The sequence below is a fragment of the Pseudophryne corroboree genome, chromosome 10 (genome assembly GCF_028390025.1).
Source record: "Pseudophryne corroboree isolate aPseCor3 chromosome 10, aPseCor3.hap2, whole genome shotgun sequence".
In the NCBI taxonomy this organism is placed as follows: Eukaryota; Metazoa; Chordata; class Amphibia; order Anura; family Myobatrachidae; genus Pseudophryne; species Pseudophryne corroboree.
In genome coordinates this window covers 58857952-58877456 of record NC_086453.1, presented here as the reverse complement: position 1 = coordinate 58877456, position 19505 = coordinate 58857952, and the positions used below count along the sequence as shown (strand labels likewise).

Genomic DNA, 19505 nt, shown 5'->3' with positions numbered 1-19505 from the left:
TGTACATAACACATCTATCTTTGACAGGTGACACCCTGCACCTATGGTAACTATGCCCTTAGTATACACACTATAATTAATAACCGTCTGCTAGCAATTAGCATACGCTAAATCTAAGGGGCTGAAGATAATGGGACCACAGTTTCCGGCACACATTCCCCTTTACGGGGAGTTCAAAGCCAAAAAAATTCAATTTTCAACCACCAGGGAAGCAGGATAGAATCACAGATTACCACCAGAGGGCACCCATCTTGGGAGAGGCAGCCAACTGGCCATATGTCTGTGCTGGCTACATGTGACAATTGAGATGTTATGATATAAGGATTTGAAAGAGTAATAAGGAAGTCACAGACTGAGAGTTATATGGTGGAAGGTGCTGGTTCACCAGCAGCACAGAGTATATGAGGAGATGAGTGCTGTGTTGGCGTAGTGTGTTCCACAGTATGCCAACGGAACTGCCTAGATCCACCATCATGAAGATGGTGTTAGATGGTGCAGGACTCGCGCTTCCACTCCGATCATTGATGTGAACCAGATCTGCATAGTTTTGCTCACCACGTGTTTGCAATATGGCCATAATTCTAATTTATCAGCCAACCCATGTTTGGTCTCTGGGTGGGTGCAGCTACTGCATGATCTAAAGGTAAGGGGAGCCCAGAAACCCTCTGAGGATCCTAGGCAAGTAGTATAGTGAACCACTTTCCGTCAAACTCATTTTTGACAGGTGGGAACGCCTCTAATTATGCAAACCACGCCCAGATCCTCACCTAACCCCGCCCAGATACACCCTTAACCACGCCCCTAACCAAGCCTCCTGATACGCCCACTTTTCATTCCCTTCTGCTGGTATTTTATATGAAATAAGCCTACAAAATCAGTTATAAGCGCTTTTTATACATTGTGTATTATCACTGATGATGCAACGATGTATATTATTTCAAAATGATTTATAAAATAAGTATTAACTCTTAATATTAATAATATTATATGAAGAAATCATTGTGTGTTTAAAGTATTTTTTTCTTCATACATTCACTGTGGTTCTGGGATCCTCTTACACGCTGAAAGTCCGGAGGGGGGATGATGAGTGGCCTGTTGTTTAAGATAAATGCTAATAATGAGGGCTACCAGCACCCAACATGACTTGTGTAATTAGATAAGAAATTGCTAACTTTAAAAAAAAATAAAAAAAAATGCATATTACAAATACTCAGCAAAACACAGTAACACATTTTTTTTGTTGATCAGAGTGCTGATGCTAATAATAAAAATACAATGTTTTACATGTCTATTTGTAATATGCTGGTGCTTCATCTTTTTGACTTCGCCCTTGATATTTTAGGAACAATAGTATATATTGTATATGAATCAATGTTTTGGCTCATAGGACCGTTATCATGAGGTATACTGCAAATATGGCTTGTTTATAATCATTCTGATGTATAAGTGTATACTATTCCCAATTGATTTATCACTGATGATGGAGCGTTGTATATTATTACCAATTGATTTATAAAATAAACGTGCTGATTCGATCATGATATAATTTTGCATTTTAAAATGATTTTTAAAATGAGTCATTGCTGGAGGACGTATTTTTTTTTTTTCATACAGTCACTGATCTAAATATCTCACAGAAAATGGGGTGTATGATCTAACCATCATTTCAAAAAATATATACTTTATTCATGCTGGACATGCTCAGACATGTATATACATGTATTATTTTAAAAAAATATTTGCGTTATTTTTGCAAACATATGTAGAAACAGCATATTTGTGCTTAAGTCGTAGAATTTTTTTTTAAATATGTGCATTTTTGTTACATCAATAATGTAAGTTTATTAAATGTTAATGATATATTAAAGAAGCCTTGTTATCCATCACAAGAAGCAAATCAAAAGAAAATTCACTGATTCCGTAATTTTAACCAATTTAAATAAAGGTTGTATTTTATTTTAACTCAGTGTTTAAAATACCTTTTTTTCCCACCAAGTAATTGCTGGTGGGTTGCTCTAATGAAAGACCCTTACAAGACATGTACTGTGCCAGATAAGACTTTACTTACAATTCTGTTACAGGACATCTCTATTCTACAAAGTGATAACAACTGTTTAATATCACATTCATATCTTTCCTTGAAATGTAAGTGTACATTGTACTTATTGTATCCTCTTTTCATTTTCTGAACATGCTCTGCAAAATGATCTTTCACAGATTGCTGCAAGTACTGTTCACTAATTGTATACTGCAACTCTAGTAGTAGTATGACATCTTGTTCACTGGTGGTTAATACAGTATGTGCATTTTCGTAATAAAAAAAGTATATTTGCATTTTTGTTACATCAACAATACAAGTTTATTAAAGGTTTATGATATATTAAAGAAGCCTCCTTGTTATTCATCACAAGAAGCAAATCAAATAAGTTATTTACACATATATTATATTACATTTTTCTTATGCCAGCACTGCTATTATATATTTGGTGCCACAGTAACTAAACAGGAAGGGAGAACAGTGTTATTGTGAGGCTGGACATGACAGGACAGGAAGCAGGCAGTGGTGATACAGTATGAAGTAGAGATGGTTCAATCTGCTGAAAAGCTCTTTGAGGTATGAATTACAGAAGGCTGTGTATTTGGAATGGATGCATGTTTTTATGTAAAATGTGTGGTGTTATTGAGTGTAGATTGTGTTAGAAAGTGTTCAGTGAATGTACATGAACATTAATGTATCCACAGCAAGAAATCCACAGTTTCTAACATGTTGCTGCTTTGATGTAGCATATGGATAATCATTGATATATTTTTGTTACAGTACATATGATATAAAAAAAAACTAAAAAAAATTCTAAAGTAAAAAATTAGGCTCCATTCAGAAATAGTAAAATGTAAAAATAAACAGTATGTAGGTTTGGTGCTTCCATTTTTGTAGATGTTGAATTGCCAGAAATAGGTGAACTTTTCTCAGTTGTCTGTTCATTGTAACATGTTTAACTTTTTTGAGTGGAGTCTATTATAAATATAGTACAATATTCTTGTATTAGAAAATAGCAGAACAGTGAACAAGGAGCAGCTAAGTTGTAAAAACAAAAGATTTCACTTTTGCATCTTTAAATGCTGCAAAAACAATTAGTATAATTCCACTTAATTCAGGAACAAATCATATTTTGCAGTTCTCTTTAAGGATACGTAAAAAAGACCAAAGCACATGCAACAGGACAACACCGTGTGACCAAGTATACGGAAACCTACTCACATGTATTAAATCCATTTAAAACATAATATAATAAGCCACCATACAGCAAGTTACCCCCTTTTTGTGTAAGATTTCTACTTGATGTAAAGATGGCAATGAGCACTTCAAACCTACAATGCCCCAATCAAATTAGGTGCAGCTGGAAAATCCTACAGTCAGCAAAAATGACAAATACTTCTGATCCAAGGGAGCTGGTCCCGGTAGTAAACGTGATGTGTAAACAACTCTGCTAATTATCTAAAATATATGTGGAGTTTTCAGAAAACCAGAAGTAACATGGCCGCCAAACCAGTACTGCAAGTATTCCAGTAAGCGTTCCAAGTGCTCCAAACAGAAAGTAATGTGCCCATTCTTACACTGTATTCTAAAGACTTAAACAGGAAGTATATGCGTCCATTCATGCGGTCCACACCATCACTAGTGCAGGAGTTGCAGAGCACACGATATGATAATCATTAGGTATCTTCATTTTAAAGCTTTGAGTTCCATTGGCATCATAAGTTTTTCAAAGGATATTTGTTGCATTCAAAAAAAGATTTAAAAATATACAGTACATTAAAATAAACATAATACATAAATAGGTTTTTCTCTAACGTCCTAGTGGATGCTGGGACTCCGTCAGGACCATGGGGAATAGCGGGCTCCGCAGGAGACAGGGCACATCTAAAAAAGCTTTTAGGTCACATGGTGCGTACTGGCTCCTCCCCCTATGACCCTCCTCCAAGCCTCAGTTAGGTACTGTGCCCGGACGAGCGTACACAATAAGGAAGGATCTTGAATCCCGGGTAAGACTCATACCAGCCACACCAATCACACCGTACAACCTGTGATCTGAACCCAGTTAACAGTATGATAACACAAACGAAGTAGCCTCTGAACAGATGGCTCACAACAACAGTAATAACCCGATTTTTGTAACAATAACTATGTACAAGTATTGCAGACAATCCGCACTTGGGATGGGCGCCCAGCATCCACTACGGACTATGAGAAATAGAATTATCGGTAAGTAAATTCTTATTTTCTCTAACGTCCTAGTGGATGCTGGGACTCCGTCAGGACCATGGGGATTATACCAAAGCTCCCAAACGGGCGGGAGAGTGCGGATGACTCTGCAGCACCGAATGAGAGAACTCCAGGTCCTCTTTAGCCAGAGTATCAAATTTGTAAAATTTTACAAACGTGTTCTCCCCTGACCACGTAGCTGCTCGGCAAAGTTGTAATGCCGAGACTCCTCGGGCAGCCGCCCAGGATGAGCCCACTTTCCTTGTGGAATGGGCCTTTACAGATTTAGGCTGTGGCAGGCCTGCCACAGAATGTGCAAGTTGGATTGTACTACATATCCAACGTGCAATCGTCTGTTTAGACGCAGGAGCACCCAACTTGTTGGGTGCATACAATGTAAACAACGAGTCAGATTTTCTGACTCCAGCTGTCCTTGAAATATATATTTTTAATGCTCTGACAACGTCCAGTAACTTGGAGTCCTCCAAGTCGCTAGTAGCCGCAGGCACCACAATAGGCTGGTTCAAGTGAAATGCCGAAACCACCTTAGGGAGAAATTGAGGACGTGTCCTCAATTCTGCCCTGTCCGAATGGAATATCAGATATGGGCTTTTGTATGACAAAGCTGCCAACTCCGAAACTCTCCTGGCTGAAGCCAGGGCCAACAGCATGGTTACCTTCCATGTAAGGTATTTTAAATCTACCGATTTTAAAGGCTCAAACCAATGAGATTTGAGAAAATTTAGAACCACGTTCAAATCCCACGGTGCCACTGGAGGCACTATTGGGGGTTGTATATGTAGTACACCTTTGACAAAAGTTTGTACTTCAGGCACTGACGCCAATTCCTTCTGGAAGAAAATTGATAAGGCCGAAATTTGAACTTTAATGGACCCCAATTTGAGGCCCATAGACAATCCTGCTTGCAGGAAATGTAAGAATCGACCCAATTGAAATTCTTCCGTTGGAGCCTTCTTGGCCTCACACCACGCAACAAATTTTCTCCAAATGCGGTGATAATGTTGTGCGGTCACTTCTTTCCTGGCTTTAATTAAAGTAGGAATAACTTCCTCAGGAATGCCCTTCTCTTTTAGAATCCGGCGTTCAACCGCCATGCCGTCAAACGCAGCCGCGGTAAGTCTTGGAACATACAAGGTCCCTGCTGAAGCAGATCCCTTCTTAGAGGTAGAGGCCACGGATCCTCCGTGAGCATCTCTTGAAGTTCCGGATACCAAGTTCTTCTTGGCCAGTCCGGAGCTACCAGTATTGTTCTTACTCCTCTTTTCCGTATAATTCTCAGTACCTTTGGTATGAGAGGCAGAGGAGGGAACACATACACTGACTGGTACACCCACGGTGTTACCAGAGCGTCCACAGCTATTGCCTGAGGGTCTCTTGACCTGGCGCAATACCTGTCCAATTTTTTGTTGAGGCGAGACGCCATCATGTCCACCTTTGGTTTTTCCCAACGGTTCACAATCATGTGGAAAACTTCTGGATGAAGTCCCCACTCTCCCGGGTGAAGGTCGTGTCTGCTGAGGAAATCTGCTTCCCAGTTGTCCACTCCCGGGATGAACACTGCTGACAGTGCTACGACATGATTCTCCGCCCAGCGCAGAATCCTTGCAGCTTCTGCCATTGCACTCCTGCTTCTCGTGCCGCCTTGTCGGTTTACGTGGGCGACTGCCGTGATGTTGTCGGACTGGATCAACACCGGCTGACCCTGAAGCAGCGATTTTGCCAGGCTTAGAGCATTGTAGATCGCTCTTAGCTCCAGTATATTTATGTGAAGAGACGTCTCCAGGTTTGACCACACGCCCTGGAAGTTTCTTCCCTTTGTGACTGCTCCCCAACCTCGTAGGCTGGCATCCGTAGTCACCAGGACCCAGTCCTGTATGCCGAATCTGCGGCCCACTAACAGATGGGCAGTCTGCAACCACCACAGGAGAGACAACCTTGTTCTCGGTGACAGTGTTATCCGCTGATGCATGTGCAGATGCGATCCGGACCATTTGTCCAGCAGATCCCACTGAAATGTTCGTGCATGGAATCTGCCGAATGGAATCGCTTCGTACGAAGCCACCATCTTTCCCAGGACTCTTGTGCATTGATGTACTGACACAGTTCCTGGTTTTAGGAGGTTCTTGACAAGTTCGGATAACTCCCTTGCTTTCTCTTCCGGGAGAAATACCTTTTTCTGAACCGTGTCCAGAATCATGCCCAGGAACAGCAGATGTGTTGTCGGGGTCAATTGAGATTTTGGAAGATTTAGAATCCACCCGTGTTGCTGAAGCACTACTTGTGTTAGCGCTACACCGACTTCCAGCTGTTCTCTGGACTTTGCCCTTATCAGGAGATCGTCCAAGTAAGGGATAATTAATACGCCTTTTCTTCGTAGAAGAACCATCATTTCGGTCATTACCTTGGTAAAGACCCGAGGGGCCGTGGACAACCCAAACGGCAGCGTTTGAAACTGATAATGACAGTCTTGTATCACGAACCTGAGATACCCTTGGTGTGAGGAGTAAATCGGGACATGTAGATAAGCATCTTTTATGTCCAAGGACACCACGAAGTCTCCTTCTTCCAGATTCGCTATCACTGCTCTGAGTGACTCCATCTTGAACTTGAATTTCTTTATGTACAGGTTCAAGGATTTCAGATTTAGAATAGGCCTTACCGAACCGTCCGGTTTCGGTACCACAAATAGTGTGGAATAATACCCCTTTCCCTGTTGTAGGAGGGGTACCTTGACTATCACCTGCTGAGAATACAGCTTGTGAATGGCTTCCAAAACCGACGTCCTTTCTGAGGGAGACGTTGGTAAAGCAGACTTTAGGAACCGGCGAGGGGGAGACCTTTCGAACTCCAGCATGTAACCCTGAGATACTATCTGCAGGACCCACGGGTCCACTTGTGAGTGAACCCATTGATTGCTGAAAATCTTGAGTCGACCCCCCACCGTTCCTGAGTCCGCTTGTAAAGCCCCAGCGTCATGCTGATGGCTTTGTAGAAGCCGGGGCGGGCTTCTGTTCCTGGGCAGGGGCTGCTTGCTGCCCTTTCTTACCCTTTCCTCTGCCTCGCGGCAGATAAGACTGTCCTTTTGGTCGCTTTTTATAGGAGCGAAAGGACTGCGGCTGAAAAGACGGTGTCTTTTTCTGTTGGGAGGGGGTCTGAGGTAAAAAAGTGGATTTGCCGGCAGTTGCCGTGGCCACCAGGTCCGAAAGACCGACCCCAAACAATTCCTCTCCTTTATATGGCAATACTTTCATATGCCTCTTGGAATCCGCATCACCTGACCACTGTCGCGTCCATAAACTTCTTCTGGCAGATATGGACATCGCGCTTACTCTTGATGCTAGAGTACAAACATCCCTCTGAGCATCTCGCATATAAAGGAAAGCATCCTTTAATTGCTCTAGAGTCAATAAAATACTGTCCCTATCCAGGGTATCAATATTTTCAGTCAGAGAATCCAACCACACTACCCCAGCACTGCACATCCAGGCTGAGGCTATTGCCGGTCGCAGTATAACACCAGTATGTGTGTATATACTCTTCAGTGTAGTTTCCAGCCTCCTATCTGCTGGATCCTTGAGGGCGGCCGTATCAGGAGACGGCAACGCCACTTGCTTTGATAAACGTGTGAGCGCCTTATCCACCCTAGGGGGTGTTTCCCAGCGCGCCCTTACCTCTGGTGGGAAAGGGTATAATGCCAATAACTTCTTGGAAATTAGCAGTTTTCTATCGGGGTTAACCCACGCTTCATCACACACGTCATTCAATTCCTCTGATTCTGGAAAAAATACAGGTAGTTTTTTTACCCCCCACATAATACCCCTTTTTGAGGTACCAGCAGTATCAGAGATCTGCAAAGCCTCCTTCATTGCCGTGATCATATAACGTGTGGCCCTATTGGAAAATACGTTTGTTTCTTCACCGTCGACACTAGATTCATCTGTGTCGGTACCCGTGTCGACTGACTGAGGTAAAGGACGTTTTACAGCCCCTGACGGTGTCTGAGACGCCTGAACCGGTACTAACTGGTTTGCCGGGCGTCTTATTTCGTCAACTGACTTTTGTAATGTGCTGACATTATCACGTAATTCCATAACTAAAGCCATCCATTCCGGTGTCGACTCCCTAGGGGGTGACATTACCATCATCGGCAATTGCTCTGCCTCCACACCAACATCGTCCTCATACATGTCGACACACACGTACCGACACACAGCAGCCACACAGGGAATGCTCTAATCGAAGACAGGACCCCCTAGCCCTTTGGGGAGACAGAGGGAGAGTTTGCCAGCACACACCAAAAACGCTATAAATGTATATAAACAACCCTAGAAGGTGTTGTTTACTATATATGCGCTCTTAATATATAAATATCGCCAATTTATGCCCCCCTTCTCTTTGTTACCCTGTTTCTGTAGTGCAGTGCAGGGGAGAGACCTGGGAGCCTTCCTCACCAGCGGAGCTGAGCAGGAAAATGGCGCTGAGTGCTGAGGAGAATAAGCTCCGCCCCTTTTTCGGCGGGCTTTTCCCCGGTTTTTAAGAAACTGGCCTGGGTTAAAATACATACATATAGCCTTAATGGCTATATGTGATGTATTTATTTTGCCACTAAAGGTAATTATATTGCTGCCCAGGGCGCCCCCAGCAGCGCCCTGCACCCTCCGTGACTGAGTCAGTGAGCCGTGTGACAACAATGGCGCACAGCTGCCGTGCTGTGCGCTACCTTCAAGAAGACTGAGGAGTCTTCTGCCGCCTGCTTTCCGGACCTCCGTTCTGCCGTCTCTTCAGCGTCTGTCCCCTTACAGACTCCGGGACGAACCCCAGGCTGACCTGTGTTCCGACTCCCTCTGGAGCTAAGTGTCCAGTAGCCTAAGACTCCAATCCATCCTGCACGCAGGTGAGTTGGAAATCTCTCCCCTAAGTCCCTCGATGCAGTGATCCTGTTGCCAGCAGGAATCACTGAGATTGAAACCTAAAAAAAAACTTTTCTAAACAGCTCTTTAGGAGAGCCACCTAGATTGCACCCTCTCGGACGGGCACAAAAACCTAACTGAGGCTTGGAGGAGGGTCATAGGGGGAGGAGCCAGTACGCACCATGTGACCTAAAAGCTTTTTTAGATGTGCCCTGTCTCCTGCGGAGCCCGCTATTCCCCATGGTCCTGACGGAGTCCCAGCATCCACTAGGACGTTAGAGAAAAACCTATTTATGTATTATGTTTATTTTAATGTACTGTATATTTTTAAATCTTTTTTTGAATGCAACAAATATCCTTTGAAAAACTTATGATGCCAATGGAACTCAAAGCTTTAAAATGAAGATACCTAATGATTATCATATCGTGTGCTCTGCAACTCCTGCACTAGTGATGGTGTGGACCGCATGAATGGACGCATATACTTCCTGTTTAAGTCTTTAGAATACAGTGTAAGAATGGGCACATTACTTTCTGTTTGGAGCACTTGGAACGCTTACTGGAATACTTGCAGTACTGGTTTGGCGGCCATGTTACTTCTGGTTTTCTGAAAACTCCACATATATTTTAGATAATTAGCAGAGTTGTTTACACATCACGTTTACTACCGGCACCAGCTCCCTTGGATCAGAAGTATTTGTCATTTTTGCTGACTGTAGGATTTTCCAGCTGCACCTAATTTGATTGGGGCATTGTAGGTTTGAAGTGCTCATTGCCATCTTTACATCAAGTAGAAATCTTACACAAAAAGGGGGTAACTTGCTGTATGGTGGCTTATTATATTATGTTTTAAATGGATTTAATACATGTGAGTAGGTTTCCGTATACTTGGTCACACGGTGTTGTCCTGTTGCATGTGCTTTGGTCTTTTTTACGTATCCTTAAAGAGAACTGCAAAATATGATTTGTTCCTGAATTAAGTGGAATTATACTAATTGTTTTTGCAGCATTTAAAGATGCAAAAGTGAAATCTTTTGTTTTTACAACTTAGCTGCTCCTTGTTCACTGTTCTGCTATTTTCTAATACAAGAATATTGTACTATATTTATAATAGACTCCACTCAAAAAAGTTAAACATGTTACAATGAACAGACAACTGAGAAAAGTTCACCTATTTCTGGCAATTCAACATCTACAAAAATGGAAGCACCAAACCTACATACTGTTTATTTTTACATTTTACTATTTCTGAATGGAGCCTAATTTTTTACTTTAGAATTTTTTTTAGTTTTTTTTTATATCATATGTACTGTAACAAAAATATATCAATGATTATCCATATGCTACATCAAAGCAGCAACATGTTAGGAACTGTGGATTTCTTGCTGTGGATACATTAATGTTCATGTACATTCACTGAACACTTTCTAACACAATCTACACTCAATAACACCACACATTTTACATAAAAACATGCATCCATTCCAAATACACAGCCTTCTGTAATTCATACCTCAAAGAGCTTTTCAGCAGATTGAACCATCTCTACTTCATACTGTATCACCACTGCCTGCTTCCTGTCCTGTCATGTCCAGCCTCACAATAACACTGTTCTCCCTCCTGTTTAGTTACTGTGGCACCAAATATATAATAGCAGTGCTGGCATAAGAAAAATGTAATATAATATATGTGTAAATAACTTATTTGATTTGCTTCTTGTGATGAATAACAAGGAGGCTTCTTTAATATATCATAAACCTTTAATAAACTTGTATTGTTGATGTAACAAAAATGCAAATATACTTTTTTTATTACGAAAATGCACATACTGTATTAACCACCAGTGAACAAGATGTCATACTACTACTAGAGTTGCAGTATACAATTAGTGAACAGTACTTGCAGCAATCTGTGAAAGATCATTTTGCAGAGCATGTTCAGAAAATGAAAAGAGGATACAATAAGTACAATGTACACTTACATTTCAAGGAAAGATATGAATGTGATATTAAACAGTTGTTATCACTTTGTAGAATAGAGATGTCCTGTAACAGAATTGTAAGTAAAGTCTTATCTGGCACAGTACATGTCTTGTAAGGGTCTTTCATTAGAGCAACCCACCAGCAATTACTTGGTGGGAAAAAAAGGTATTTTAAACACTGAGTTAAAATAAAATACAACCTTTATTTAAATTGGTTAAAATTACGGAATCAGTGAATTTTCTTTTGATTTGCTTCTTGTGATGGATAACAAGGCTTCTTGAATATATCATTAACATTTAATAAACTTACATTATTGATGTAACAAAAATGCACATATTTAAAAAAAAATTCTACGACTTAAGCACAAATATGCTGTTTCTACATATGTTTGCAAAAATAACGCAAATATTTTTTTAAAATAATACATGTATATACATGTCTGAGCATGTCCAGCATGAATAAAGTATATATTTTTTGAAATGATGGTTAGATCATACACCCCATTTTCTGTGAGATATTTAGATCAGTGACTGTATGAAGAAAAAAAATACGTCCTCCAGCAATGACTCATTTTAAAAATCATTTTAAAATGCAAAATTATATCATGATCGAATCAGCACGTTTATTTTATAAATCAATTGGTAATAATATACAACGCTCCATCATCAGTGATAAATCAATTGGGAATAGTATACACTTATACATCAGAATGATTATAAACAAGCCATATTTGCAGTATACCTCATGATAACGGTCCTATGAGCCAAAACATTGATTCATATACAATATATACTATTGTTCCTAAAATATCAAGGGCGAAGTCAAAAAGATGAAGCACCAGCATATTACAAATAGACATGTAAAACATTGTATTTTTATTATTAGCATCAGCACTCTGATCAAAAAAAAAAATGTGTTACTGTGTTTTGCTGAGTATTTGTAATATGCATTTTTTTTTTTTTTTTTTTTTTAAAGTTAGCAATTTCTTATCTAATTACACAAGTCATGTTGGGTGCTGGTAGCCCTCATTATTAGCATTTATCTTAAACAACAGGCCACTCATCATCCCCCCTCCGGACTTTCAGCGTGTAAGAGGATCCCAGAACCACAGTGAATGTATGAAGAAAAAAATACTTTAAACACACAATGATTTCTTCATATAATATTATTAATATTAAGAGTTAATACTTATTTTATAAATCATTTTGAAATAATATACATCGTTGCATCATCAGTGATAATACACAATGTATAAAAAGCGCTTATAACTGATTTTGTAGGCTTATTTCATATAAAATACCAGCAGAAGGGAATGAAAAGTGGGCGTATCAGGAGGCTTGGTTAGGGGCGTGGTTAAGGGTGTATCTGGGCGGGGTTAGGTGAGGATCTGGGCGTGGTTTGCATAATTAGAGGCGTTCCCACCTGTCAAAAATGAGTTTGACGGAAAGTGGTTCACTATACTACTTAGGCATTGTAAGCTCTTAGGACACCTCTCACTCACCTCTGCAAAAGACCAGACTAGAGCTGCATCACCAGGGCCACAACCAAATTTTGGTGTGGAGTCAAGTGATCCACTGTCCCACCGCTACCTTGGACCCCAACATCTAAAGATGGCCATAGGCGGCATTATGGTGCAGACAACCAGGGAAAATGGATGAGGGGAAGAGTTACGGGACAATAGTCGTCACACTTCCATACAATGCACGATGTATAGATGGGATCTACATTCACTAACTGGAATCGGCTGAACGATGCTGGGAATGATCTGACAGGTGTAATAGTCAAATCAAACCAATCAGATCTTTCTCATTTGTTTCCAGGCTGTGAACGATTAACGTTCATGTCCATACAATGAGCAATAATTGTTCAGAACAGTTGTTTCATATCATATCATTAGGGTACAAAGATCTCCCAATAAACCAATGATTGTGATTGTATTGAAATGAATACTTTAACGTATGGAAAATAATATATCCCTTGTTGACTAACTCCAGTTCTTGCGTTGCAGGTCTCTGGAGACCCGAGGATAATCATTCCCACCGGAGTGTGTCCTAGAGGACTCATGAGTGCCAGGCCCGTCACTCTGTATTTATTGACACAACTCATCTCTGATCTGTGTACAGTGTTTATTTCAGTTGTGTTTGTATATGCAAGTCCAGGAGTGTATCTGAAAGACAGTGGTGTGCTCTCAGATTCTCTGACATGTCTCTGTTGGTTGTGATGGAGCTTTCTTGGTGGTTGGTGGTGGTGGTGGTGGTGGTGGTGGTGGGTGGGGGCGTTTATGGTGTAGTCAATAGGTTTTTTTTATTACGTGAAATGTTAATTTATTTTGCAACCTATATTGTACCATTGTAAAATATAAAGGTGACAGTGCCATTGCAGGAAATTGTATATTTAATTGTATTTGTTGTTGGGGTACAGTTCCTTCTCACAGTCTGTACATGGCAATCTGTGTTTATCTGCCTATGTGGACAGTATTGAGACGGTTAGACAACCGCTGTTCAGTGACGTAGTTGTGGGCAATGGGACTATATTGTGACAATTTTACTTTACAGATTACTGTACAACCTAGGACTACCACTAATAACTTAAGGGGGATATTTATCAAAGCGTGGAGAGAGAGATAAAGTACAGTACTGACCTATCAGCTCCAAGCTGGCGTGTTACAGGCTGTGTTTGAAAAAATGACAGGAGCTGATTGGTTGGTACTTTTTCTCTCTCCACTTTATCTCTCTCAAGCTTTGAAAACTCTCTCCTGTAAAAGAGATATACATCAAACAGAACATGTAAAGTGTATGGTCACTACATATAGGGGGTCATTCCGAGTTGTTCGCTCGTTGGCGATTTTCGCAACGGAGCGATTAAGGCAAAAATGCACATGCGCATAGTACGCAGCAAGTATTTTAGCACAAAACTTAGTAGATTTACTCACGTCCGAACTAAGAATTTTCATCGTTGAAGTGATCGGAGTGTGATTGACAGGAAGTGGGTGTTTCTGGGTGAAACTGACCGTTTTCTGGGAGTGTGCGGAAAAACGCAGGTGTGCCAGGATAAAACGCGGGGGTGTCTGGAGAAACGGGGGAGTGGCTGTCCGAACGCAGGGCGTGTTTGTGACGTCAAACCAGGAACGAAACGGGCTGAGCTGATCGCAATGTAGGAGTAAGTCTCGAGCTACTCAGAAACTGCTAAGAATTTTCTATTTGCAATTCTGCTAATCTTTAGTTCGCTATTCTGCTAAGCTAAGATACACTCCCAGAGGGCGGCGGCCTAGCGTGTGCAATGCTGCTAAAAGCAGCTAGCGAGCGAACAACTCGGAATGAGGGCCATAGAACGTATATAGCTGCTAACTGGGTGTCTCTGACCAATACACTTGGTTTCTATTGATGGGCATTGAATCGGTTTTTAGTATTTATGATTTAGTGGTACCATAAAATGTGAACGGTTTCCTTATAATAAGCTATTAATATAATTTCTGAATATATGTTTAACCATTTTAGAAGCTCAGAACTACATGCATTTGAATACGATGCATGCATTTATATACCAGGCATTTTGCCATTACATTAAACAGCAGTGCAGGGAACGTTAACATTGTTGATAACAGAGAACAATGGGCAGATGTATTAAGCCTGGAGAGGTGATAAAGCAGTGATAAATGAACCATCCAATCAGCTCCAATATGTAAATTGACAGGAGCTGATTGGCTGGTGCATTATCACTTTCCACTTATTACTGCTTAATCACTTCTCCAGGCTTAATACAACTGACAGTGAGGAAAACAGTGAGTAACCTGTCAAGCTATGTAACCACTGTTTTTTAGAACAAGCTCTAATGGCGGGCTATAAAGACGCCAAGTTCAGCAGCTGTGCGGGATGCCGGCCAACCTCTGTTTGTTTTTTTTAATGGGCAATCACTAACAATGCAAAACCATGCCTTGTAAGCGATTGCCCCCTTAAAAAACCGCCCGAGTTCGGACAGCATACCGTATGGCCGCCGAATTTGGGCGTCATTACATCCGGCCCTAAATATGGATGTTTGCAATTATAGTTGAGACAGATGCACAATCCACAGTGTGCAGTGGGACTAATTTGTCATTTGTATTGTGTGGGTTCCGTTCGAATTGTAATAGTTGGACAGATAACCAGTTGTCTGAAGCAACACCATCAGTTTCTAAAGACTCTTTGTCTAGAATTGACCCATAATGCTTTGTGGTCAGTGTATTGGAATGTGGCTCACACTATATAAGGTACACCTAAGATACCCATTGTGTCTAATGCCAATGACGGGTACAGTAGGCCTCTGAATGTCTTGTTTGACACTAAAGGTTACAGCTGTTCTCAGCATGAATACAATCTCCTTAGGTCTTAAGGGTCCCTAAATGCTATGTTGAAATCAAATAGCCGGTTGAATAGCCGGTTTTCCATTTGAATTTATTTCATTTGAATTTCTACATCTCTCAGTGAAGGCTGTGATTTACAGAAGAGGTTCTGCTTCATTGTCTGGCAGCGTGGCTATGAGAAACGTGACATTGTAACGTTACAAGATGCCGTGTAAATGCTCTCGCTCCCTCCTCCTATCTCTCTCTCTCTCATGATATCAGCATTGTGTACATAATTATATAAACGTGATTATTATTCATCTTTGTACATGCAGATGCAATCAGTGGTTCCATAGTCACAAACATAATAATCATTTAAAGTGAATAATAAACTGGGGGAATCTCTGAGGCCCCTATTAAAATATTAGTTATTGTAGTGCGTGATTAGAATAATCACATGACCTGCGTCCTCCCAGCAGGGGCGTTAATGTTGTCTGGTTATCAGCAGACGGGTAAAATGCGCCTATTCACAATATAACAGATTTCTTGCTTTGCCGCTTGACAATTGTATTCAGTTTTGGTAAACGGTCTGTTTGATGCAGCTGAGGAATTGAAAAAATGCAGGATTAATGTAACAAAGGCCTTTGCAAATTATATATCTTATCTTCAACTGAGCACAATGGGCCCACTAGAATTTATTTTTCTTCCCCGTGAAGTGAAATTAAACCTAACAAGTGAAAATACATTTTACGGTGTAATGATAGAGAGCTCTGTTCGTACCTTGAATATTCTAGTTTATGCACAATTATAGTACTTCTGTCAGTGCTTCAGTGATGGCCTATTCCAAGTAGGAATTACTGATCTTTACCAACTAGGGCATTGCGCTGTCTGTATCATGTATTTATTACCAGTTCATTAAATATCGCATACATATTGCGCAGCACATTACAGAGAATATTTGCTCATTCACATCAGTCCCTGCCCCAGTGGAGCTTACAACCCTATCATTCACCAGTGGAGCTTTTAGCCCTATTATTCACCAGTGGAGCTTACAACCCTATCATTCACCAGTGGAGCTTACACCCCTATCATTCACCAGTGGAGCTTACAACCCTATCCTTCACCAGTGGAGCTTACAACCCTATCATTCACAAGTGGAGCTTGCAACCCTATCATTCACAAGTGGAGCTTACAACCCTATCATTCACCAGTGGAGCTTACAACCCTATCATTCACCAGTGGAGCTTTTAGCCCTATTATTCACCAGTGGAACTTACAACCCTATCCTTCACCAGTGGAGCTTACACCCCTATCATTCACCAGTAGAGCTTACACCCCTATCATTCACCAGTGGAGCTTACAACCCTATCCTTCACCAGTGGAGCTTACAACCCTATCCTTCACCAGTGGAGCTTACACCCCTATCATTCACCAGTGGAGCTTACACCCCTATCATTCACCAGTGGAGCTTACAACCCTATCCTTCACCAGTGGAGCTTACAACCCTATCATTCACAAGTGGAGCTTACAACCCTATCATTCACAAGTGAAGCTTACAACCCTATCATTCACCAGTGGAGCTTACAACCCTATCCTTCACCAGTGGAGCTTACAACCCTATCATTCACAAGTGGAGCTTACAACCCTATCATTCACCAGTGGAGCTTACAACCCTATCATTCACCAGTGGAGCTTACAACCCTATCATTCACCAGTGGAGCTTACACCCCTATCATTCACCAGTGGAGCTTACAACCCTATCATTCACCAGTGGAGCTTACAGCCCTATCATTCACCAGTGGAGCTTACACCCTATCATTCACCAGTGGAGCTTACAACCCTATCATGCGCTGGTAAGATGGGGGGCACGTGGAGGTTGCACAAGGGGGCCTACCACTGTTAATCCGCCCCTGAGCACTATGTTATGCTTGGAGGGTGGTGCTTTTCTAATAGAGTACGCACAGAGTGACTGCCCGCTAGGCAGACATGAAACGATACAGAAGTGCACTGTCTGGATCGCTAGATTCATAAACTGTGCCAGAGTCAGTAAGTTCACAGCCGGTAACATGACTGCCATGTCATAGCTTTGATCTGTACCAGATGTCCTAAAAATGCAGGAGGAGCATTAACTGTGTGTCATTTATCTGGAAGGTAATACAGAGCTGCAGTGGAGTGGTGTCAGGGTAACGCTCAACATCTATCTTGTTAGTTGTTTTCAGGGTCGAAGAGAGAGGCCACGGGCCCGGGTACTAAAGGGGTACAGTCAAATCTGGTAGGCATGGCCACATCTTCTCAAAGAAAAATGTAAAAATAGTTTTCTCAGCAGCACGAAGCGGCGCCGGCAGCAGCACAGGGAGACATTTGTTCCCTTCAGCAGCTGCTGCACCCACAGGACAGCGTTGGGGGAGGGGACCTGAGGGCGTGTGCACCCAGGAGAAAATCTCTCCCCATAGGTGCTGGCTGCTGTGGACACAGCTATGTTATCTGCAGGAGTCACCCCGCCTTCTGCAGATCAAATACCCCCGCCCACGTCCAGCTGGCACCTATTGGGGAAAACTTCTTCCTGAGTGCACACGCATGGAAGGTATGATTGCACAAGTGTGTACCCAACTTAAGATAGGTTGTCAGTTTAAATAGTTACAAATGAAGTAAAATGAGATTCATTTAGTTGTGGAATACATTTAATTTATAAACTCTAGATTATTTTTTTATAATAATGTATATTATAGTTATATATATTTCTACGAATTGGATATGGTCAGCGCACTCAGATGTGAGGATGTGTGTGAAGATTTGAAGGCTGAGAGGAGGGGGGAGGAATATTGATTTAGTCAATGACTGTGTAAAATGATTAAAGAACAGAGGACTATGTTTGTACTGATTTGAGATCTGATATTTATTTGTGGGTATAAAAGTCTCTATCAGGTGTGTCATGCAGACCACCCTTTGTACAGTATACCCTCCTAAACGGTATACCCTGATCTGGATTGACCCCTGATGGGTGAATGTCAGGTGTTCCTGTTAGGGCACCTTTACCATAGGTGGATATGACCTATGTATTTAGCCTGAGTATAATAGTTTATCAGTGTTAGTGGGGTATGAGACTGTTGCGGCGTCCCGCTAGTCTGACCCTTGTATTGCTGATGTCTATGTGCACCACTATGAGGAAAACAGGTTTCGGGCTTGGTTCTTTTACTTACCGCCGGGGGTGCGTTCAGCGCGCCTGTGCCGGCTCAGCTTCCGTGCCTGTATCCTCCAGTGCTGTTGTCTACCAGTCCGTGGTGTCTCGAACACCGTGCGGTGCAGCAGCTGCTGCACTCGCCTGCTTGGGGTCCTGTTGGTCACTTCCTGGTAGCCGCGTCACGTGATGCGTCCCGTGGTGCGGAATCTCTCGGGCAGTCCTCGTTCTCCAGCCGGGGGAGAGAGCTGTAAAGTATGGTAAATAATTGTGTTGCAGTGGCCAACGCGTTTCAGCAATAATGCCTTTGAATCCTTGACAAAGGCATTATTGCTGAAACGCGTTGGACACTGCTGGAAACTGCAACACAATTATTTACCACACTTTACAGCTCTCTCCCCCGGCTGGAGAACGAGGACTGCCCGAAAAATCCCGTACCACGTGACGCATCACGTGACGCGGCTACCAGGAAGTGACCAACAGGACCCCAAGCAGGCGAGTGCAGCGGCTGCTGCACCGCACGGTGTTCGAGACACCACGGACTGGTAGACAACAGCACTGGAGGATACAGGCACGGAAGCTGAGCCGGCACAGGCGCGCTGAACGCACCCCCGGCGGTAAGTAAAAGAACCAAGCCCGTAACCTGTTTTCCTCATAGTGGTGCACATAGACATCAGCAATACAAGGGTCAGACTAGCGGGACGCCGCAACAGTCTCATACCCCTCGAACACTTATAAACTATTATACTCATACTAAATACATAGGTCATATCCACCTATGGTAAAGGTGCCCTAACAGGAACACCTGACATTCACCCATCAGGGGTCAATC

The 19505-nt window shown here is 42.0% G+C and overlaps 1 protein-coding gene across 1 annotated transcript in view; it reads left to right on the top strand.

The window, feature by feature from the left end:
• Positions 1–13420, top strand: part of LIN7B (lin-7 homolog B, crumbs cell polarity complex component) — a 64114-nt gene extending 50694 nt beyond the window's left edge. The window contains exon 6 of the mRNA XM_063942443.1: positions 13186–13420. Within this exon, the coding sequence (XP_063798513.1) occupies positions 13186–13207 (22 nt within the window). The 3' untranslated portion in view covers positions 13208–13420. The remainder of the gene's footprint in view (positions 1–13185) is intronic.
• The last annotated feature ends 6085 nt before the right edge of the window (positions 13421–19505 follow it).